General features: G+C 40.0%; 1 protein-coding gene across 3 annotated transcripts in view; it reads left to right on the top strand.

The window, feature by feature from the left end:
• CREB5 (cAMP responsive element binding protein 5) overlaps window positions 1–24,268 on the top strand; it is a 254,026-nt gene that overhangs the window by 142,306 nt on the left and 87,452 nt on the right. Inside the window, exon 1 of one of the 3 annotated variants that reach the window (XM_057424867.1) lies at window positions 11,304–11,461. The exons of the other annotated variants lie outside the window; for them this stretch is intronic. Coding sequence (XP_057280850.1) covers window positions 11,415–11,461 — 47 coding nt within the window. The 5' untranslated portion in view covers window positions 11,304–11,414. Of the gene's footprint in view, window positions 1–11,303; window positions 11,462–24,268 lie in introns of those variants that run through there. 3 annotated transcript variants of the gene reach the window in all.

Below are 24,268 nucleotides of genomic sequence, written 5' to 3'. Positions count from 1 at the left end.
GGCACCTTGTGGTAAATGTTTGAAAAACATTTTTAGCAACAGTTTGGACTGTAAAACATAAAATCTGAATTTTCTCAGTCACTGAGACTATTCTGATGAAAAAAGGATCCTTATTATTTCATTCTATTTATATCCTCGCTATGACTCTTCAGTCCATTTCCTACCTGCTGCCTACAGTTTCACCTGGCACATACTAAAACCTTGTTTTTTTAAAGGAGTTTGTAAAGGTACAGTGGGCCTGGCTGTTTCCAAATGAGATAGTTTTGTTTGCAAGACTATTAAGTGAGAGGCAAAGACTACTGAGCAAGAACTGATTTGTACACAGGAAAGAAAGCTTAGCTCAGTGGAAATATGTTTAGGCAGGGAAAATAACTCAGATGGCCCCATGTGCTGGTTATGCTACTTATTAGTTCTATGTAGATAGGCAATATGAAGGACATGAGTTAAGTGGGATTTGAAAAGAAAGAAGAGCAGTGGTTTGGTGCACTAGTTGGGAGTTTTTCCTCAGGAAAAAGAAGAATGAGACTTCAAGGGTATTTTTATATGGTGGTTATTTTTATTGCAAGCGAAGAGATGGGGTGGAAGGGAGCAGAAGGACTAGGGAGGTCACAAATGTAGCCTGGAGTAGGCTGAGTAAGTGAGAACAGGAAGAATAAAATTGGTATCATAGACTAGGAGAGCCAACAGATTAGATCTAATGTATGTGTGAAGAAGACAAAACAGAAAGCTCTTATATGAAAACATTCTTGTGAATGACCTGAGCCTAGTTCCAGACGGTATATCAGTCTGCCTCTCGTCTGTGCTTCATTCTAAATTCACTAGCACTCTGCACTTTACAGACCTTTTTCTTATTCCCTATAAATTTCTTATGTAAGCCAGGTTAGATGAAATGAAAAATAGAGTTGTTTTTCTTAGGTGCATGATTTAAAACTTAGCAAGAAAACTTGTGGAAAACATAATTGGCCTAAACAAAACAAAACTTTGAAGGACTTCACCAAATCAAATGCAATTTTTATCAATGCCCTCTGAAGCATTTTTTTCAGTGGACTGTTTTCATGGCAAAGTTCAGCTCTCAGTTCCCAGGGTTTCTGACTACAACTCTTTACAGTTTTCACTGTCCTTATAAAAAACAGACAAAATGGTTTAAGGAAATATTTTGTAAAATATTCATTATCTGGCAAAGACCAGGCCTGCAGTATTTCAGCCTAAAAAGGGAAAGTTTTGGAAGGTTTTGAAAGCATCTAAAAAAGGGAGATAGAATGAAAATGAAGATGCAACTGTAAACACAAGTTTTAATGTCATTCATCCTGCAATACGCTTTTAAGTCAGCATTATCTTTTTTACAGTCACATTTATTATATATACATAATGCTTTCTACACGATAATATCTGTTATCTACGTGTGTGTTTGAGAGATATATTCCCCTACATATGCGTATTACGAGCACAGCAGTAAGGCAGGTAAAATCACACCAGTCACATCCTAGAATTAATTCTGGTTTTGCTTTGTGTTTACCTCCTCAGCTCCCATTTGACTAAATCCCTGAAGCTGCTTTTGGGCACCTGCAGCTTCCATTTCTTTCAACAGTACTTGCAAAGATTTAATAGCTTTTTGTTTGAGCACTACGGAAGTGCTGATCAGCTAAGGAATCAGATGCAACTGAATAGAGATTTCATTACGTGGCCTCTAAAACATAGAGGAAAAAGAACTGTATAAGCGATCCTGGGTAAGAGTTAGATGATGATTGTGATGGCTGCCCATTCTTATGTCTCTTTAGGCTGGAGGCACAGACTAGCCAACATGGACAATCAAAGCAAAATTAAAACACAGCAAAGTGAACACATATTAACCGACCAATAAAAATAATAACATTCATGATAATCAAGCAACTGGACTGTAACTTGTGCTCTGAACCTTGCCAAATTTGGGGCTGCTGGCAGTCCACCAAGTATAGCACTTACAACAGACAAGGGCCCCTCATCTAAGAAAGCCCTGCTGCAGTCCCTAGAGAGCTTTGCCCTACGAACTAACAGCAAGAGCATCCCAGCTGGTCTGAACAGACAGCGTGGAAATACAGCATAAGATTGCTGTGAAGGGAGATTAAACTAAACTTGCGTTTTGTGTGAATTGAGATTAAATGAAAGGACTCAGTTGTTATTTAGTAAAAACAGTTTCCTAGGTTACTTTGGAGTCATTTTTACTGTGTTGGTATGATGTAATCGGCTGGTTTAACATTTAGAGCTAGTAAAACATGTGCGTATAATTTTTTTTTTTAAAGGATGTGCCTAATCACTTTCATTTTGCACTCACTTAGCTCAATATTAATAGTTTGCGTTGGCTGAGGATTTACAAACAAGCTTAGGAGTGTAACAGTCTAAATTTCTGCATCTGATGGCCTGAAAGTTAGAGGGAGTGAGGAGTTTTGTCGGACTCCTAGATCTTTCCTCCCACACATGCTGGCCACCAGATAAATCATGTGTATGAATTTACAGTGGAGTTGGTGCTGGATGTGAAGCAACACCCAGAAGTGAAGTTCTTGAAATAATTTCCTGTGAAAGCAACAGTAGACAGATTTGTAATCACGGATCACGGCATTAATCAGGTAAACAAACCATCCATTTTTTGCTGCGGCATTCCTGAAATCCCTTTTAGGAACACCGAAAGTTCTACATACCACCTAATAACGAGCGTAACCAGAGCAGAATGGCACACAGTGACACAGGGACTTCTCAGGTCCATGGGGCACAGATGTAAAATTTCTCTGATAAAAGTTTAAGAGTCAGGAGACATCTGAAATACTGCTTACATATTTCAGTAGTATCAGTACTACTTATCCCTATTGTAGTTAAAACATTTCTCTGCTTCAAAGCTTTCAAAAGGTTGCTCTGTCAGCCAAGAGAAATTTCAGGCAGGGCTGTGAATTAGTAAATAAGGGTAAACTTCGTCCTGCACTGTTATTCACGCTGACAAATTCCCACTCTGTAAAAGCTGCTGACAGCTACGGACTGCTCAACAACTGCAGCTAACTTGGGAGAATCTGCTCTAGGAAATAGGGCAGGTAGGTTTCATTCAGCATGCTTAAGTATGGGGGTTGCTGGAGGGGAAAGGACTGGGTGGTGTTGAAAAGGAAAGTCTCAGATTGGAGGAGGCTGCTTGTGGAGCTACACAATGTTCAGTACAGTCCTGATTTTGTTTAGTGTTTTCATTAATGACGGTAATGCAAGTATAATAAGTACTGCTGGTGACGCAGGGTTTGAAGACATTGGCAATTAAAAGAAGGACCTGGATATCATACAAAAAAAGAAAAGGAAAAAGCAACACACACAAAAAAAGCCCTGTATGAGTTTTGAGTACTGAAGTAATGGCAATGGAATGAAATTCAATATTAAAAAATGCAAGGCTATGCCTGGGGGGACTAATAAAAATTTCTAGAAGAAGAAGCTGGGAGCTCATCATCTGGAAACAGCTATGTAGGAGGAGGGCTCTGGGACAGTGGGAAGTGGTCATGGAGTAGCAGCAAGCTCCTGTGGTGGTGGTCTGCTCATTTCCTAGATACCAGCACTCTTAAATAATGATGCATCAGGAAGCTGGCTTTCTAGAGGCACTGGGAGGTATTAGACTGGTGTGGTGGACTGATCTGGAGTTAACTTTTACTACTGATGAAAACATGCTAGGGAAGATGGGGGAGGTTCCTTGGTAAGGGTCTCGAAAGAAAGTGACTTCAGGAAGAAAGACTTAACTGATAAAGGGATACTAGAGAAAATTAGCATGTTCAACACAAAGGGCTGGGAAAAAGGTCTTTGCATCAGGAGTCTGGACAGATATGAAAGAGCTAAAATTGCATTGGTAAAAGCCAGAGAATATGATGTTGCAACTATTGACGTGCAGGGTGGTGAGACATATGTTCCAGTTATGAAGCAATTACAAGAATATATAAGCCCTGAAGTGGTTTCAAGCTCAATTCAGATTGGCATCTCCATGCAGAATAATTAACACGCAAAAGCTTGAACATGAGGGATGAAAACAGTAGAAAATTTCTAAATCCTAAGAAATGAAATTTGTGCTATTTGGAAGGAGAAAAAAAAGTGAAAGAGAGACAAGAGAGAAACAGTAAAGGCTTGGGGTTTGGAAAGTTAAAAACTAAAGGGATGCATCCAAGTTAACTGGGAAAACTGATCTCGTCACTGTTTCTTCTATATCAAAACTATTCAGCCATATTCACAGAGGTGTCTGATTACGATAGAGGCAATCTTGGGCTCTGAGTGGACTCTGCAGGTTCTCAGATGAGTTAATCATCAATGTTTTCATTTGTTTATCCTGTTTCTACAGGATGGGTTTTTTAAATTTTTTTTTAAATTTTTTTTTAGACAGCCTAAAAATCTAGTTTGTTGGGATTTTTAAAATTGAGCTGATTCTGGTTCATTTTTCAACAGGGTGCAATTTTTCTAATACAGAATTTACAGAAGTGCCTCATTGGCATAGGCTGCAGTTACTAAGGACAAGCACCACCATTTGATTTCTGTACAGTGGCAGGGAGAGGCTAGTGTTAGAAGGCATGCAAGCAGATGACTGCTCCATGTGTAAATCCAGGCACAGTTTGTGTGGAATACATGCTTAACCACTGAGTGTTGCAGTGTACACTCATGTTTTGTAGCTAGGATTTTTTATTCTGGAGTTTATTTAGGATTTTTCTGCAAGAGTAGGAAAGCTGTATGTTTTGACTCATAGAAACTGGTGTTAAAAGCAAAACAGCATCCTGAACAACAGAGTGTGAAAGGGAAGTTAGAAATAATTTCTCTTTCATTTATAATTACAGTAAAACTGGTGGTGTAACTCTGACACTGATATCAGTAAAATGCAGATTTTCCTTTCAGAGTCCAGAAAGGATCTGTTTGAGTGTCTGTGAGAGATCTGTTTGGTTTTAATATGTTTAGAAATAACAGATAGCAATACTTTTCCTGTAGAAAAGCAGTGGTGAGCTAAACATAGTACGTAAATATCCACAAAAAAGTGGATAGAGATGGACCTCACTTGATTTCAGAAAGGATCTCTCAGATAATGAATCTGTGACTGGTGAAATTATGAGGAAACTGAAGTAGGATTTCCTGTTTAACTGCAATTAAAAAAAAAAAAGTGGGAAAAAGAATAGTTTTTCCCCTTTAAAATAAACATCAAAATGTCTAACCATGCAATGGCTTTATGTTATCAAAATAGAGCTTTAATTCTTATGGCTGTTGTTACATTGGAAACTTTACATTTCAGAGAGAGTCACTGCAAACAGGGAATTGCAGGCTGGTCCTTAGTTGTGGCTGCATCTGTCTCTGTGCTGCAGACTTCTTTGGTTTTTAAGAAATATTGGAAAAGTCCTCTGTACTAAATGAGGCTGGAGTTTAGGTGTTATGATGCTGGATGTAAATTAAATTCAGATCATCCCTGAGGATGAGCCTGGATGAGCAGAATTACTTGGCTCCGTAACTCATGGAACTGTAAAGCTTAAGTCAGTTTGTCCAGCAAGAGTCCAGCAAACATTTCTTAGTGGTCAGTTATAGCTGTTTGTTTCCATGAAGGAAATATTGTACTGTCAGCTGGATTACTAGCAAAAAGAGGATCTTGAAAACCAAGTTACCTTGTGTTCATTTTTATCAGGTAGCAGTGTATATCCATGATTCTGTAATGGGGGTTATCTGAGTCCCAGCACTTTCCTATTCCAATTGGAACAGAGTTCCAAATCTTTGCCTATTTTTTCTTTTTTTTTAAGTTTCATTAGAATATTAATTATTGTTATCATGGTAAAAAATAAAGATGAGGGCTAACAAAAATGCACGAAGAAGACAATTTAGGAGAACACTAAAATTTGCTTTAGTTGTAATCTGCACTATCATTCAGTGCTCGCCATACTATGCTTCACAGCACATATTTAATTACAGTATATGAATTTGCTCTTTTAGTTGAGCTTTTGCAATTTCAGCTTACTTTTCTGCCTGTTGGAAGCACAATGGGGAAAGAACATCAGAACCAGGTCCTTTTTTCCGTTCCAAAAGCTGAGATGTGGCTATATATGATACAAGTTTTAAACTGGGTCCAAGATAAAGCCTTTGAAGTTTCACACTAAAGATTAAGATATCTGAGATCTGAGGTCAAAATATTTCAGGTACATGGATGGCAACCTTCTTCAAGCAACTCTAAAAATAGCAGTGGCTTCACTTTCAATGAGAACATTCTAATTATCCACTAGAAGAGTAATTAAGAGTCACACTGGGGAAGGGAACCTCCTGTTCATTATGCATGAACATATAAAGATTACACAGCATATTTAAAAAAAATTGTTTACTTCTGTCCTTAGGAAGCATCTACCCTGTGCACTCCTGTGCTGTTTGCTGGCCAGCTGCCCCTCTCCCGTGTCAAGGGTTGATTGCATTGCATGACTTTTTACGGCTGGCCTGCAAGGTGCTTTAGGGTCTTTCAGAGTGAAAAGTTCTACCAAAAAGTAAAGTATTATTTGTTATTTTGCATAAATTGCTATGTTATTTGTCTTCGGTATTTGTGGTTTGCAGCTGTAATAAAATAGCTGGCTACTTGGACTGTATGACTCAGTATGTAATTGGATACAGAGATCTTAACTTCCAGGTCATCCTCCCATCACCAGCCCACGGCTATTTGGCGAGTATATAATAAGTAGGCTATTCCTAGTAGCTGAGTGCCCCAGCACAAAATCCATCAATCCCAAGTGGCATTAACGTGCTTAGAACCATCACCGGGGAAGGGTTTCTTACCTTGAGATTGTTCTTGAGGATTTGGGTTAAGATTTGTTGCTAAAATGTTGCATGTAAGTCTACTGGCCATCATGCACATTGCACATCTCCATCTCCAGAGCTGTTGGATCCAAACTTCTCTTGGTTCTTCTTCCTTAAATATTTTCAGTAGGGCATTTCTAACTTAGTGGCACATTTGTGCATGTGTGTGTACATAGGGGTACATCTAGCTCATAGGATCCATTTAGAAAAACTAGCTCTGCCTCTGAAAGAACTCAATGCTGAGCACTTTGATCTAAGTCTCTTTAAAGGAGAACAGCTTTTTCCTGACTTGGGAACATGTGTCCCATTATCTTATGAACAACTTGAAATATCCTCTCTTAACACTGCTTTAGTTCTGCTGAAATTGGTGAACCTATACATTCTTGTGTCCTTGCTAGTGACAGCTAGCCCACTCAGACCTCACAGCCTCTCTGTGCAGACACTTGTGCTGACAGTCCCTCTGTCTATGGGACACCCAAGTTGAACTGAACACTGAATACCACCACATGGGTTTGCAGTGGTCTGTAACTGAAAAGGTTCGCTGGAAGCAATTTGCAAAGAAATCCTTAGGAAACCACCTGGATGGTTATTTTAAATTAAAAAAAGGAAGAGATGCCACTTTAAAAAAATAATTTTTAATACTAGGTTTAAGGTTCCATACATGTGATAGTCATTAAAGCTTATTTAACCCTGAAATTATCTGGCCTCTTTAATTCCACAGGGATTGTAAGGCTCTTGGGTTAGAAATGAAAAATAATGTCAGAATGAAAATGAGACTTTCCTGAGTGTAGGACCATTATTACAGAACATTTTCTTAATCAAGCCTCTTTAAGAGCCAAGTAATGGAGAAAAAAATAATCAGGCTATATTGCTTTCATCCATGGGGTCTTTGCTGATGCTTTGGGGCACTGATTGAAATAAGCACACGTCAGTTCCAAAGGCTGGCTGTGACACACTCACCTAAAATGCATGTAGAACTGATGATTTGTCCATTCTCAACCTCAACTCTAGTACACCCAGTTCCTTGTTACAATATGCTTTTGAGATAAATCCCAGTGAGCTCTGACATTTGGGCTCTCGAAATTCAGAACTTTCTGGTTGTTCAGACTGGAAACATTCAGCAGAAGCAGTGATTTTTGTCAAGCTTCTTTTACACCAAACATCTGTGGTGTGCCCCACCACCCTTTCCCCAAGGATGAAACATGCTGCAGGGAGGGTGTTGCAAGCATTCCTGAACTAGACAGCTAAGCTAGAGTCATAACTGTGCTGGCCAGGGCGCTAGTTTGAAGAAGGATCCCATTAGAATTAAAACATCCCACAACTCACATCACAACAACCCTATTCTTGAGCGTGGCTGAACATGGAAATTTAAGGATGGGGGTGGAGTGGGGGAGAAAGAAAAGATAGACAAGTAAACAGATAAAGAGGGAGCTCTTGCATGCAAGTGGAATTTCCTCTGAGCACAGGACATTCTTTATCATTAGCTGGCCTGTCACAGGAAGGAAAATGGGAAAACAGTGTTTCCTGTTAGGGGGGAAGAAAAAAAATCAATAGGCCTTGGAAATACCTGCCTGGAAAGAACTTTTTTGTGTTCCTACCAGCAATCACAAATAAGTTTTTAACTCCTTTGGAGCATGAGTTCTGTTTTAAAGCAATCTGGTTCTTGAAGTGGGACTTCAGTGTGATCACGTAATTTAGAAAGATCGACCATTAAGGCTGCTTGGATCTTTCTTTTTTTTTTTGTTTCAGAAAATACTCTAACTCCTGGAATTATCTTCTGAAAGACAAAGGCTGTTTTCAAGGCAGTTAAATTCTTCTGACTTTGTGTCTATGAAGCTAGTAATAATTAAAAGGGCCATTTGTCATACAAACACAGTCACTCCTGTAGTACTTTGATTAAGATGCTCACAGATGGACAATGGGTCTCCTCTTGCTTCTGAAAAACCAAGGGGTTTTACTGAAAGAACACTGTTACCAAGCAAGGCCTTGAAGCCCCAGGAAGATAATAAAATACCCTGTAGCTCCTGCATTATCTTTTTGGTTGCATTTTGCTCTGAATACAGCGGGTTGGTGCAAGTGTGGTTCTTTCAGAAGGCTGAAAAAAGTCTGGTTCACTGACAAAGACTGCAGGAATGGATGTAAATGCATAAGCAGACCCAGTGTAACCTGGGTTCCCTAGGGTAATAGATTTGGTCTTTGGTAGTAGCTTCTTTACCTCCAAAGGTGGGCCTGGGGATTTAAGTTTGTGCTTTGATTGCAGCCACATTCCCCATCAGTTTGAAGCTGTTCTGAGCTAGGGATCTGTCCTGGGACCATGACAGAGTATATAGCAAAGCCAGTGGCATAACTGGATGAGCAGAAGCTATGTAATCCAGCAGTGTAAATGAAAGAGGACAAAATAAGGAGGGAGGGAAGATGACCTCTTAGACATGCATAGAAAAAGGGGTTGGAAGTCACTTTTTTTTAAATGGAAAGGGAGAAGTGGGCTGAGCTTAAAATGAAACCATCATCAAGGCTGGAGTTAAAAGAAAGCTTTAGGCATGATCTAACTTTTATTTTATTACATGACAGAAGACAAAAAATCAATAGCTGGTAATTCAGACATAAATGAGTTATACAGGCCATTGACACAATGGACCAAACTTTGTAACAACCACATCTGATGCTGTCAAGCCACAGGCTTCAGTGGCGCCAGTAATAATTATGGCTGATCACCTCTAATTCAGAGCTGCCTTGCTTGATAAAGGTGTCACTCTGAGTGGCTGCAGCATCAATATCAATTGAGGATGTCATCCAGCAGGTCAGTCTGCTGTAGAGAACTGTGTTGTTTAATTGAATAGGATAAACCCTTGGTTTTCCCCTCCTCTCATTCTGTCTTTAAAAGTCATATATACCTTAAAAACAATTTGAACTCATGACTGAAACAACTTGAATTTAAGTGTAAACCGTGACTCTGGTTTGCTCTCACATAAGTATGACTGAAGCTAATGGTGTTGATCCATAGAAATATATTCCAAAGGTAATTTATAACCATAAGAATATCCTCAGGAGGAGACTTTGGTACTCAGCAATAATCTCTATTGCATTGCTGCTTTGATCAATTAATAAATCCACACCAAAAAAAACCCAACCTGTTTGTTAAAATGCTGCTAGGCAATAGAAATTGTTTTTTCATAAACTCACATCATTATAAGGAGGCAAAGAAAATAAAACACATTTGCTTTGATGTTTTCCTATTGTTCTCTGAATTTTGGGGGATAGGTGTGTCCATAGACTGTCAGGAAACTGAATTTCACACAGAGCCAGAGGGTGAAGAGACCTTGTAAAATAGTTCTTGATCTATGTAGAAAGGAGTCACTTTTAAATACCCCTCCAGAGTTTCAGGTGCCATCAATGCTTACATCTCTGCAGTTTGGCATTGAAGCTGTAAGTCTTTGTATTGCTGAGGGATGGTATGTCTGCTTAAACATCTTCATGTATTATTATTGCTCAGGACTTGCATTCTTTTGTGAAGCAACTGTTTTGTACTGTATTGACTATAATTAATTGTGAGTGATGAACAGTGAAAAAATCCTTTGTGGGGAGGACACAGGAGGTATTTCAGCCACTGTCACTGTAGCATTTAACATCAGGAGGAATTAGAAACTGCAATATGATGGAGCAGAGCACTTTGCACCACAATAGCTTATGCTTGTGCACATGCAAAATTATTATAAGTTTCAATTAGAAACATTCTCTGTCTTTAAAAAAAATCATGACTGTCACAACTGGGAGATAAACACCAGAAAGGCATTGTTTTAAACACAGGGTAGGCAATAGCAGCAGCAGTGCAGTGAGTTAGTTTGTAAACTTGTAGTGCTTTATGGCTTGGGACTTTTCTTGTACATTTTAAGTAGCAGAGAAAGAAAGTGCCTTGCACCTGTGCATTTGCAAGTGTATCAAGAAACAGCCCTGTAGTTATCCTTCAAATACGCGGGGCTCGATTTCAGCCCCGCATGGCTAAGGCAGAGAAATCCCGGTCTAACATATAACCTGCAAAAGCAGCGCTATTCATTCTGCCCAGACCCACGCCAACACACTGCATCCGTTTCACAGCTTCTCAGCTGCCTTCCTTGTCTCCGGCTCGATGCCCTCCTTTTCCAGTTGCCGGATCTTCCTAAAGCCGGGACCATGTGGGCGTTCCGGATCGAGCGCGTTTGTATGCAGTATCTTCTGATCAGCCCCAGTCAATCATGTCAGTCGGGTCCCTGGGTTTTCCTGTGATCCGCAGGCAGCTGCGCAGGCCGTTCAGAGGCGGCACTGTTTCTTTCTCTGTTTACTCGTTTCCAATGGCAATTGCACCACCGAGTCTCAGTACGTCTGGAACTTGGCCTGGGGCTGTTTTGGTTACATTGAAGTTTTTGCTTCAGCTCTGCCAGATTTAAATGGTGACTTCACCAGCACTGAGCTAAAAAGGAGAAAAGGGGAGGAGGGAGGTAGTGTAGGGAGCGGGAGCGAGCGAGGGAGAGGGCCAGAGCATTACATCATCATTTGGACAGGAATCAAATGGGAAGGATATGACTCACTCGGGCTAGTTAAGCTTTGGCTCAAGTTCTACATACACTCATTCCAGGGCTCTCATGTTCTGCACCTCAGCAGGGAATTCAGGCTCAGTGATGTCCATGAGGTTTGTTTTTAATTTTCTTTTCCTTTTCTGATTTCTATATACTTTTCTCTGCCCCTCGCCTTCCTCTTCCTCCTCCCCTCCCTAGTCTTCCTTTCCCACTCTCTTTTCCACTTCGAAAGAGTTTGTTTTCTGGTGCGTGTAACCTCGCCTCTTAGCAGCAGAAGCTGTTTTCTCGATCAAACCAAACCCAAAAAAAAGGAGCACAGCAAACTTGAGAAAAGTTTGGTAGTTTGTTGTGTTTTGGTTCTTTAACCCGCCCCCCCCCCCCCCATCATGGTGGTGCTCCTAATCGGAGGAGACAAGGAGAGAGTTAAAATGCAGGAACCAATCACTTGGACGGTGATGTAATGCTGGAACTGCAGGGTTGTTAAGTAATGTGAGAGGAAGGGGGTCAGGGTTGCAAAGCATTTACCTGCTGTCAAGGGGCTTTAAGTTTATTATCAATTGCAGTGACTGTAACTGGCTTCAGACTGCGCTCTCTAATTATTCACAGACACCCCTTTTTTATCTTTTATTATTAAAAGTAAAACTATATTATGATATTTTAAAAAATGTGATATTATCACAGCTGCAAATTATTTTCCACTAGGGTTTTTTGATATTTTTTAAATGGCTTGAAACTGGGTGTCTCTTTCACAAAAAGCCTGGTGAGAGCAAAAAGAAAAGAGAAAGGCAAAAACGGGTGGTTCTTCAGATGTAGCTGGCGAATTTGAAACGGTACGAAGAGAGCAGTTCAGCCTCTGCCTAGGAGAGTGTAAAAGCTCCTACTGTTGGAAATCCGCTGTAGAAAATAAAGCATTTAAGGGAGGCAGTTCATAAAACTCAGCCTGAGGATCCTCAGTGTTTCGTGGCTAACACTTGTCAGCAGCATTCTGATCCTTAGCTTGCCCCAGGCTCATTGCTTGTTCAATGGGCTGCTCTCTCACTGTTGGTGGGACTGCTGAAGTCCCGACCTTGCATGGCAGATCCCCTCTTGTCATGGTTCTGCTCCTGAGATCTACCTGGGAATAGTCACATAGTAGGAAAGTAATATTGTTTGCGGGACACAGCACTGTGATTTTCTTATGTCTGTTTGTCTTCTCACAGACCTTTTAGCCTTTTTTCCATGTAGCTAATAGCCTCTAGGTCTGGGTGGGAGGGAGAAAAGGTACCTCTTCCCCAAGTTCACCGTGAGTACATTACCCTTAGGGTGGGCCACGCAGAGTTTAATACTGCCTAAGCCCCTGCTTGGGCATTCCTTGTGTTTAGATGTGGGATGAATGTGAGATACCAGGTGTGTGTTGGTGTCCTCAGGATACCCGTTCTGCTTGGAGGAGCTCTGCATAAGGTTTCTCTGTCAAGAGCTGTCTGTTCTTAAGATGCTGCTCTCAGAACTGCCCCTGTCGGAGAATTTCTGTCCTGGAGGGAAGCACTATATTGATGTCCACTGGATCAGCAGTGGATCACAGCTTTGCGTGGCTGAGTAAATATAGCTTTAAACGCACGCTTAAGGATTTGGTGATATATTTCTTTGTATTTTACAACCTGTACTGGGGCCTGACTGAGCAAAAGACCAGACCGTGTTATTCTGTTGTGATGGCAAAACCTTCATACCTCTGTCCAAACAAGATGAGAGCCCTTGACCAGCTCCTGCTTCCCTTCCCTGCACTAGCCCTCTGCCAAACCATCTTGTGTCTAGCTGTTATATCCCCACGCTTCACTCGCAGGTTTTTCCTATATGCCCTGATTTCCAGGCTCCTCAGTCAACTGCTCAAGCGCAAACAACTGCTCATGTGCCAAACTTTTATCATTTGAGAGCCTAACATAAGGCCGCACCCGGCTCTGGCCCACATTGCCGTGCAGATATACCATATGGATTAGATTGCGCAGTGCTCTGTTGAGGATGTGTGGGTTGTGGAGGGAGCTGTGCTGCTGCAGGAGTTCCCATAGGATTTCTGACTCATGTTTTCTCCTAGAAATGTTGGGAAGTGCAGTTCCACGGACCGTCAGAGTAAAGCAGAGTAGGTTCTTCCCTTTGCCTGCCTGCTTCAGATACTGGAATGGACTTGTCTTTGCTCTTTCCCTTCCTGCCTTTTCTGCATGGAGACTTTCTGTGGGAAAAGTCCATCAGCGTTGTCCTAGTATAGTGTCTAGCCATATTGGCAAGATACTGGGCAGAGGATGACAGATTGTCACGCTCCATCTTTGCCTATGCAGAAATGCATCGTTGCTATTTCTCTTACAAAAATGTATATCGAATAGGTTGTGCAGCATGGTCCGGAAATCTTGGGGCATTGTGTTGCATTCCATGGGGGATCGGAGTCTTACTTGTCTAGTACTAGCTATTAACATTTCACCTGGGTGCAAGGACAGCAAAGAATATCTTGGTGCTTTAGTCAGTGTGAACAGACTGATGACCCTGCCTTGTGCTTACAGCTTTCAAAGAGCAAGTTCATCTCTCCACCCTGGTGGTTCATACCTGTTAAAATTAGGTAGAAAGTATAAAAATGGAAATCCTTCTTCCCTTCCAGAAGTGCATTTCAGCTCTAACTTCTGCTTCTTAAGTGATTTCAACACAGCATCACAGAAAAGACGGTTTTAAAAGCTTCTCTCAAAATGTTGCAATTTTAAGTTCCATATGCCTACACATGTGTGTATGTGTGTATATATTTGTATAGACATTTCCTATTGAAGCAACAAAGCATATAAATAAGGAGGTATAAGTATCCTGAGGAGAGCCAGGCAGCTTTGATTGTGCTTGACAGGTGCTTTTGAAATGCGCATTCATCTTGGACAACAAAAAAAGGAAAGTAGCTCCCATTTTGGATTCCTCCAGTGCTAGCTGCCCATCTTCTGCTACTTTGGAGCCAGTGTACAGGTATGCCGGTTTTCTTGCATCTCCGTGGTCAGTGGCCAACAATTCTGACAGCAGGTTGCAGTGCATTTGAAAGTGGCCCTTCTGGCAAAAGGATTTTCTCATTGAGGGATGATATCTTTAGGCCTAATTTTTAAATGACAGCCAAAAGAAATGCTAACAGCACTCTGAAAATGAGCATCAGCAGATATATTCAGAAGCACATGTAACCTGTCAGACAAACCAGAGGCCAAACACACCCGAGCTGGGAAGTGATGTTTGCACTAGAGAGCCGACTGCTTACAGTCTGCTTGTGAAGAAAGGCAATCTGCTCTCAAAGCCTGGCTGGAAGAGTACCAGTAAATTTTCCCCACCAAGATCCCAAGTAACATTTCCGCCTGCATTGTTGAATGTGTGCATTGGCAGGATATCTGCTTTTTAAACTGTGTGATTTAAGCCATAATTTGGTGCTCCTTAGCTGGTCTCTGCATGCACCAAAGAATTGGCTCTGCAGTTGCAAAGCAAGAGGTGAAAATCAGACAGTTTAGTTTTACTTCAGTGAATGTGATACCCTACCCCTAGTTCTACAATGAGATTATTTCCCTTAGACATTCATTTTGGAAGACTTGTCTAATATTTGTGAAGCCAAATGAAGTTTTTGGAGTTGGTATGGTGAGTGCTGGGGTCAGAGTAGGCCATGTGTTGGGCAGAGGTGGTGACAGGGCAGCCTTCACATCACATTTTGGACATGAGGAAGCACAAAGACCAGGTTGTGCTTGGGTGAGCTGCTTGGGTGAGGGTGTCCTGTGCTTGGGTGAGGGTGCTGGGGCAGGAGCGGGCCTCTTCTGCTCTTCCCCATCTCTCTCTGCTCGCCTTCCCACCCTTCTTTTGTTCGTCCTGCACATGCCTGGGCCGCGTTCTGCCCAAACCGTTGAGATCAGCTTTGCCGAAAATTACACTTCAGATCAAAATGTGAGTTAGGTTCCTCCAGTGTGAAGTGACTGCTGGGTCTTTCTCTGCAGCTATAGATAAACCAGATATGAAGGTAATTACATCTCATTCCTATCTGACTCTCTTATTTGCCATAATCTCTTTTAATCCCTTTGATACTCATCATAATAATGTTAATCTTAATGAACTCATTTGGTATTAATGCGGATGTGATTTGTAAGTTCAGAGCAGGCTTGCCATCCTTGTTTAGTGTTCATTAATATCCACTTAACTGTGTTTATGCTCTCTTTCTCCTGCACATGGACTTGCATATCTCTATCTTCCACCTAGCTGATGTGGCAATTCCCATGGTGGAACTCTCCACACTCAGGTTTGTATTTTCTTTCTATTCCTCTTTCTACTTATATGATCCCAGAGAAAAGATCTGATTTGAAACACTGCATCTGTCTGCTAGGAGCTTTCTGTACCCCATCGCTTACTCATTTCTTCCACTTTGAACATCAGAATTGAAGGAACCCTTGTCCTCTTGATTTTCATTCATGTGGCATTCCTTTCTAGATCGCTTTGGAGATGCTACTTACTATAGCCCTCATTTTATTGTCTCAGAGGGTGAATGAGTAGGAGACACAACCCCTAATCTTGGCAGAGACAAATGATTTGTTGCTTGCTTGTGTACCCTTCCCGAGTGCTCTGTTTATGGGTGGGGTACTTTGCCCAAACAGTTTCCGACATGACCAGCCAGTTCTAGTGAGGGAGGACTACGTCTGGATGTTGAACCTGATCCAAACCTTATTGCAGTGAATAGGAGTGCTGCCTTGATGGATTCTGGATAAAATCCATAAAACTTTTCATTCCTTTGAGGACCTACGTATTTTTCAACATCTCTAGCTTTGGGATGTGCCCTCCTGAAAAACTACTTGTTCAGCCACAGTGATCGCAGAGGCTGATGAACCTTGGATCCTTATTAATGGATGATTTCCTCTCTACGTGGGTGCTTGTGTTTGTTTTTAAACGTGGCATGGAATTTCTGTGTTGTGGTGCTTGCCACCTTCCCTCTCCACTTCCTCCAAACACATTTTTAAGGCCTTGATTGTCAAATAGCATGAGATATTTTTCAGCCCCAGTGATACACATTTTGCTTTTTAGGGCTTTTGGATCCTGACAGAACCAGGAAAATTCATTTACTTAACAGAACTCTATTTATTCCATCCCCACTTCCATTCTTGATTTTATGTCCTGATGTTTCCTTGTAGCATCAGCATCACATGTTAAAATGAATGACTGTACTGAAAAAAATCTCACTCCTAATTTACTGAAAGATTTCTACATTGTCTAACAAAACTAGACACTGCTCGGTAAAAACAAGAGCCAGAATTGTCATTCAAGAGTGAGAATTGTAGTCTCTCAGATCAGTGCAGACTGTATATGTGTTGTGGTCTTTATTTCAACATATCTTTCATTCAAGAACATCATACAATGTTTTCCAAATTGCAGCCATTAGTCAAACATATTAAATCTCTTTATTAGTATGAATACAAGAGGTATTTGTATAAATATCAAGATGGAGGGTTTTACTGCAGGTATCTACAGCTCTTATGCTGCTCCATGACTGTAAAGAATATGGGCAATGTGGTTCAGATGAGTGCTATTTTCTGGAGATCAATAAATCTATGCCCGTTAGCAGCAGCAAAATAATAGTAATAAAAGTTCATTACATTTTCTCTAAATGCCAACTAGTTATCACAAGCCCTGTCAAAAACAATGCCAGTAGGATGTTTTACCACACTGGAAAAGCCCATCAACACCAGTAATTTTATATGTCAGTTTTAACATTAGCTATTGTTTTCCAAACTGAGTCTTAAAAACCAGAACAGAAAAATCTTACGAGACCAGATCCTCCCTTGACCTCAGTTTAAGGGCTCTCAGTATCACATAAAAAGAAGTTCCAGTTCTGTGTTCTTTGTTGTCATTTGGTTTCCAGATCAAAGTAAACTTTTCTTTCACTGCAGCGAACAATATGAGCCGTATTTCTCTTGTGTTGTGCCTCACAGTATTGCAGGAATTCTCATTGCTCTGAACAGTTTTTAGTTTTCTGACATACTTTGAATAAGTGAGTTTCTTTTGTAAATTCCTGTAGAAATAGGATTGGCTGAAAAATCAAAATAAAATCTAAATTAAGCTTCAGTTTACAGGTTGTTTGAATGCACAGATTCCTTGGCATTGGAGTCCAGCATTGACAAATATCTCCTGTGGCCATTCAAATGAAACAGAGGTGTTGCACCAAGTGCAGATTAGTACAGAAGTCTCTGTATGCACGGATCTGTTATGTGTGTATAGTGTGTCCTGTGCACCAATATATTTAAGACTGCAAGACAAAATTAACTTGTTATTCCTAAGCAATCCTATCAGAAATAATTTATTACATGACTAACATTCCAAGTTGCATGACTTAAGGCAGTGATGTGGGTATATACATTTAAATGACAGTTTCTTTCTTTTCAAACTGAAACTGTATTAGCACCCCTCATCTCTCCTTTGCATTTCAAGGTTTTTCAGAAGGAGAAATAAAATCTAGGGCAAAAATTTAAACAATGGTTATAGGGTGACATTGCTCTGTATCAGTGTTTGGCTTTTCACCTGCTGCTCTTGAACAGTATGGAACTTTTTCCATTCAGAGCAAAACCTAGCTACTGCAGTTCAGTAGATAATTGTAATATATTGAGTGAAAAAACAGTATGTAGCAAATTTCCTTTTAGTAATGAATTTAGCCTTTTTTTTTCTGTTTAAACTATGTTGACAAGACTTTGTAGTGCCCTAGGAAAGAGCTGTAGCATACACAAAGCCTTACCAGCAACATTTATAAAAATATAATGCAAAAAAAAATAGGTGAATATTACAGAAAAAAAAGGTAGATAGTTGGAAAAAGTGTGGATTTATAAAGATCTATTTAGAAAAGTGAAATGTGCTTGACTGAAGTTTCCAGCAAGGCTCAATAACTGTTAAAATCTGAGCTTTTGACAAATAACAATGGTTTCAAGGGAAATTGGGAATTGTTTCAAGTGAAAATACTTTCCCTTCCAAATTGCTAGCTGGTTTTGCTGAGAAAGTTGTTTTTTTTTTGTTATTTAAAAAAGTTCTCAGAAAAGAAGAATAGTTTCTCACTTGCTGTGCCCTGAAAGGTCATTAAGCTTTATCTATTTCATTTTCTGTTTGATGGCTAGTGTCTCATCTAAATAAATGGTTCTGTTATTTCCAATTTGTTTCTGAGGGGAAATGCCCAGAAAGTGTGAAGAGTAGCAAATGATAAACCAGGCAGTAATACTTTGGCAATCACACATATTACTCTTCAGAGTTTTAAATGCAGGTCTCACCTGGTGCCTGAGATAAGTTCTTGGCTGATAGCACAGCCAGCAGAAACTTTATCTAATATCTCCTTTTTCTTATTCCTTAAAAGGTAGGTTTTTATCTTAGGGAGATACTGGAGCAATGCTCCAATAAGAAGACTTTTTGGAACGTAGATTGGATTGAGCTGGATGTAGGAAGGGTATGACTCTGCTGCTTTCCCGTGTAGCATTGAGAGCAGGAGTGCTGGATTCCGGCAGTACCTCCACACTGGCATATGTCTCTTGCAGACAGTAATTATCAAATAGGACAAACATTAGATATAATAACTAACTGATTGGCTCAGGGTCAGATATTTGGGTTTGCCCAAACGGTCCCCAGAGGACTTACTTAGAAAGATCTTCTCTATTGTGGGGAGAATAAAAAAATCTCTGCACCCAGCCAAAGTCTTGGTCAGTTTAAGGTGAAATCTGTTTGGATTTCAGAATAACTCCAAGCAAATGATTACCTCAAAACTGCACATATGTTCCTGGGTGAGCCTTCAAAGACTTAAGGCACTGTAGCAGAGGAAGGTGGGTGAGTTGCACAGAGGACAGATGACATTACAGACATCTTCACTACGTTGAAGAAAGCAGAGAGCAGGTGAACTCTGTTTATTTAGCTTAGGAAAAGACAGCTTACAGAGGATCTAGTTGTAACCTTAAGGTACTTAAAGGGTAGTTAGAGAGGAGATAGTGTCTGCCCCACTTTGCAGCCTGAAGACAAAAGACAACAGCACAAGTTTCAGTGAAGAAATTCCTGTGGGACCTAAAGAAGGAAAGGCTCCTTGCAGGAGGAATGTGGTAAGGCACAGCAACAGGCTGCAGAGGTGGTTGATACAGGCTCACACTTTGTCTAGAAAAGGCCCCCAGCAGCCTGATCTAATACTGCAGTTAGCCTTGCTTGGAGCAAGAGGTTGGAGAAGGTGACCTTCAGAGAGGTGTCTTCTAACTGAAAGGGATCTCTGGTTCTGCACTGGGCCATGATGGCCGCCCTGGCTATCTGTACAGGGGGGGAAGCAGGAAGAATTTTGATGAGGAAGAAAGCAATGAGAAAAGCAAACTGCAAGATAAGAACATAATGTCATCTAAAGCATATCCTGTGCCGGCTTGTGTCAACCTTGTTTTGAGAAGAATGTATGCACCTCATGTAGGAAGTGTAACTGGGGGCTCTGAATTGCTGGTACTGGGGAGAAAATGAATTATGCTTCAAGGTGCTTTGTTTCCTTGCTTTCTCACTGCACTGAAGGTCATGGTCACCTAAGTTTTAGGAGATGCCAGATAAAAATGCAAAGATAAAATGGGAATCCTGACAACCAGCCATTTTTGGCTGAAATGTGAGCCAAAATGAAGCCAAATACCTTTTCAGTTTATAAACTGCTGAATGAAACCTTGTTTCCTGTTGAACTAAGCATCTGTGTTTTATGCTTATAGTAAAAAATTACAAGAGGATTCTGAAATGCTATGAGAAAATCCATCACTGAGATATTTCCAAACCAGTCAGCTGGTCCACTTTTTTTTTTTTTTTTTTTACAAAAATAGGGGAATTAAACCATAATAAACAAAACTTCTGGACATTTCTGGTAATTTTCAGCATGCTTTGCAAAACCAGGAGACAATCTTTGTCCATCACCATGTGAGGGATCCATTTGCTAACATCCCTGTAAGCTCAAAGTTATGTTTTACAGGAACTTAGCTATCAAAAGCTGTTCCCACTATAAAAGTAATGGCACATTAATGTGTTTTTGCAATGAACTCCCTGCATACCTTATCCTGTGTTTGGATTTGTCCATTAACTAATGACTATCCAATATGCTGTCACTAATATCACATGTAAACTCATGCTTTGCCCTTCTGCATGCTCAGTTACTTTATTATTGCAAAATTAATAATTTATCATAGAATATAACATAAAGACTGAGAAACAGTCACTGGACATCAGTTTTCACTGACAAAAGCCTGTGTTGTGACGCTGACTCAATATTATATTCATCTTGAGCTAAAAGGCTTAGAGAAGGATATTGTTCATATTTATGACCTTTCCAAAAGTGCAGTCCTAGAGCACACAGCCTGGCTCTCACTAGTCCACTGGCATGTTCTTTATTGCCATGCATTCACCTTATTTGCATCTTCTTTTCTTGTAATCGAGACAAGCTTTGTCCTTTTAAAATGCTGTTCCTGACACTTTGGTAAATGTCAAAGATGATTTTGCAGTACTGTCAGACAGAGAGCAAATGACTGAATTGGAACGTGTGGTAAAAACTTTCTGGCTGGAAGAGCTAATCGCCTTGGAAAATAAAACAAAAAGTCCCATACTTTCCTGTAGAAAGTACTATTTTCTCTTTGCCTTGAAAACAGCATTCCTACCTGGTTAACTTATTAATGAACCTAATTAGTCTTTAAGTAAGATAGTTTTGAAAGCACCAGTGCTCTGTTTTTCATTAATACGTAGATATTGATGTTCAGGTTTCTAATTAGCTGTTAAAATCATTTAGGAAAAATCTGGGAGAGAAGACTTAAGAGAGAGGAATGAGTTGGAATATTAGGTTGTTTTCAATAGAACAGGAAATTAAGGAAAAACTGACATTTAAGGTTTCTTTTGTGACACTCGAGTGCTCGTGGCAGGTGAGCTGTAACAGTAACTAGTTCTATGTGAATAACAAACTTGTTGACTTAGTGACTGAAATTAAAAACAGTAATTTAGGTTAACTTGATATGACAAAATTCTCAATTGTGCAAATAAATTTACGAAAAGGAAAGACGTTTTCAGGTTTACAAGAAAATTAACTCTTCAAAATGAGCGGGATAAATTTCCATATTAACATGGTATTTCAAGCTGGAACATTTAGAAATGTTAAAGCCCTCTGCTTTTCCAAATGTATAGTCTTTTCCACTTACAAGATTTATTAAATATTATTTATTAGTGAATTTAATAATTTTTCTCAACCTGAAAGTGCTGCTTTTGGTAAATATTCTGTTTGGGGGGAAAAAAATGTTCAGCTCTAGCTTTTGAGCTTGGCTGCAATTTTCTGCATAAATCACGTCAGTAACAATGCAAGTGAACTCACTGTGATAGAGTATATTTAATTTGCACACACTCTATAGATGTTTGAAGTCTCTAACCTTATATAACTTCAGAGTTTGAGCTGATACCAGGACAGTCTAGAAAAAGCTTTTGGGCATTTCGAACATGAGCTCAGCACCATTCATGCTATAAAAACTAAGGGGCTTGGTGCAGAGAAGGCTTCTGCAACTTCATTTTTTTCTGATGTATCTTTGTCCTCACCCAGTGTGGGTTGCAGGACCAGCAGTGCGCTGTGCTATACTTTCGTCATCCTTGCCATCGGTAGTACTAGCTATGAGTTACAGTGGCTGAAGAAATCTTGCAAGCTTTGTAAAACTCAAGTATATTAAAGGAGGGCATGTAAATTCATGCAGCTAGATGCTCGCAGGATTGGAGACTAGATGTCCATAGAAGATGATTGAAAAATCTTGTTTTCTTGCCAGTGACAGGTTAAAAATAACTCTCTACTTCTAAGCTGCCTGTAACACCTTTTCCAGTCTTGAAAGACCTCTGGGAAAGAGCTTTTTGCTTCAGTGGGAACATTGTGCACAGTGACATAGAGAGTTAAATCTTCTGTTTGGTGCCTGTATTCCCTGGAGTTTCAGTGACTTATCATTTAGTCTGTCTGGGGTTTTGATGATTTGAAATACTAAAGGGACCTGGAAGGGTTTTTGTTGTCACATAGTCCAGAAGACTGGTGGTCAGTAGGGCAGGTGTGACTGAATGCCCAAAATGATCATTGTGTTTGAAAATTATGTTTCTGTTCTGATAGGAAATTCCTCAATTATTTTTTCTTCTGTTTTGTTCAGGGAAGAGTCAGAAATTAATGAGGAAGCTGATAAAACTCCATTTTAAGGTTGCATTCTTGAAGTCATAAAATGAGGGTACTTTGGGTGAGACAAAATTCATTAAATATTAAACACAGCATTCAGGATGGCTTCTTTTAAATGGGCATTTTCCTCAAAAAAGGACACAAATGAAAAATATGTGTTCCCAAAACAGAGAGTAAGTCTGTCAAAACCTGCCAGAGTTGCAGGGTTTTTTTTTGTGTTTGGTGAGTAGCAAGGTTCTGGCTGTGATACCCTTTCAGTTGGTATCATTTTTATTCAGTAATGTGGATTTCTCATTTGGTTATTTCTCTTTGCGTTGATCCTTGATGTGTTGCTTAAAAAAAAGAAGTCAGAGCAGTTGAACCATATGCTTATATCATAGCTCCTAATGTCAAGATTTTAATTGATTTTCCCATATTGGAGGTTAGGAGGGGGCTGTATCGTGTTCCATGACATCATAAAAACAAAAATATTTAAAATATGTTTCAAATAAAATGAGGGGGGAGAAGAAAAAACGCTTAACTTAGAAAAGATGTGGGATTCATTAACAAAGGAAAATACTGGCCACGGACCAACGGCAAGCCAAATGTTTTGCCAGCAGTTTGCAGTTCACAGTCATCATTGCATGTCACTCTGCCTCCTGCACCAGCCCCTCCAACCATATATGCCTTCCTTTAAAAGAGAAACCTGTCTGGTTTGAGTTGAATAAATTAATTTGGGTTTACTTAGTTTAAAAACAAAAATATAGAGGGCCCAATTTTATTTCATTATGCCCATGGGTAAAGCAGTCCAAGGTAATTACAACCGCAGTGCTGGTTGTTCTATCTTAATTAAAGAGGGTTTTTTTGCACATAGGTTTTTTGCACAACATAATAAAATAGTTTGTGGTCTGGCTAGCCTCAGTGTCACAAGAGTGTACTCACTTGAGAAATTGTCCAGCTTTGCCAAAGGCTGAGGCCCTTCCATGCAAAGAGGAAGCATGTAGCTGCTCAGCAGAGCACAGGTAGTTTACAGTCTTTCCTATTTAGTGTAAGGGCACCATTGTAAATCATGCAGCAAACAACCTTTCATACAATCTCATACACTAAGTGGCACACTTGTCAGCAGCAATGAATGTGGGCTTCAGTAAGTCTTTAAGCAATAATGTGCTCTAGAAATGTGTGACACTGGTTGCATACCTGTGACCCAACCTCTTATTTTTCCAAAGTTTCCTAATAAAGTTTTTGGTTGTTTGTTTTTTTTTTTTTTGTCTCCTTTGCATATAAATATGATTTATTGCTTCACAAATCCTTTTAAAGAAAAAGCATCAAAGACATTTAAATAATGTACTTGAGATGCTGATTGAAAAAAAAGCCCAAACTCAAATCCCAACAAGCACGGCTAAGATGGCCTGTTATTAGAAAAGTCAAAGGAGGCATGTTTGCTAGCTGAATAAATCACAAAGCGTTGTAAAAACACTGTCTCAGGGATGATTAAGGGTAAGTGATTTTCATTACTACATTAAGTTCTCCTTTCTGTTGTGGTACTTTTTCTATCACATCAAGCTTAGCTATTTACTTACACTGCTTTAAAAAGCCCCAGTACCTCAGTTACTTAAATCATGAACCCGTGCATTGATTCAGAAAGACAGCAACACAAGCTAGCTTTTCCTTAACGTTCAGGAACCTGACACAGCTCCTTTCTTTGGGTGCTCTGTCTCAGGCAGGTGGTAAAACTGATTGAATTCAGATTTGCAAGTACCGGTGGACC

This window comes from Pezoporus wallicus, unplaced genomic scaffold (assembly GCF_028554395.1).
Source record: "Pezoporus wallicus isolate ANWC-B61680 ecotype Strahan unplaced genomic scaffold, APGP_CSIRO_Pwel_v1 contig_3181, whole genome shotgun sequence".
In the NCBI taxonomy this organism is placed as follows: domain Eukaryota; kingdom Metazoa; phylum Chordata; class Aves; order Psittaciformes; family Psittacidae; genus Pezoporus; species Pezoporus wallicus.
The sequence above is the reverse complement of the archived record's forward strand: the minus strand, read 5'-3'. Positions and strand labels throughout refer to the sequence as shown.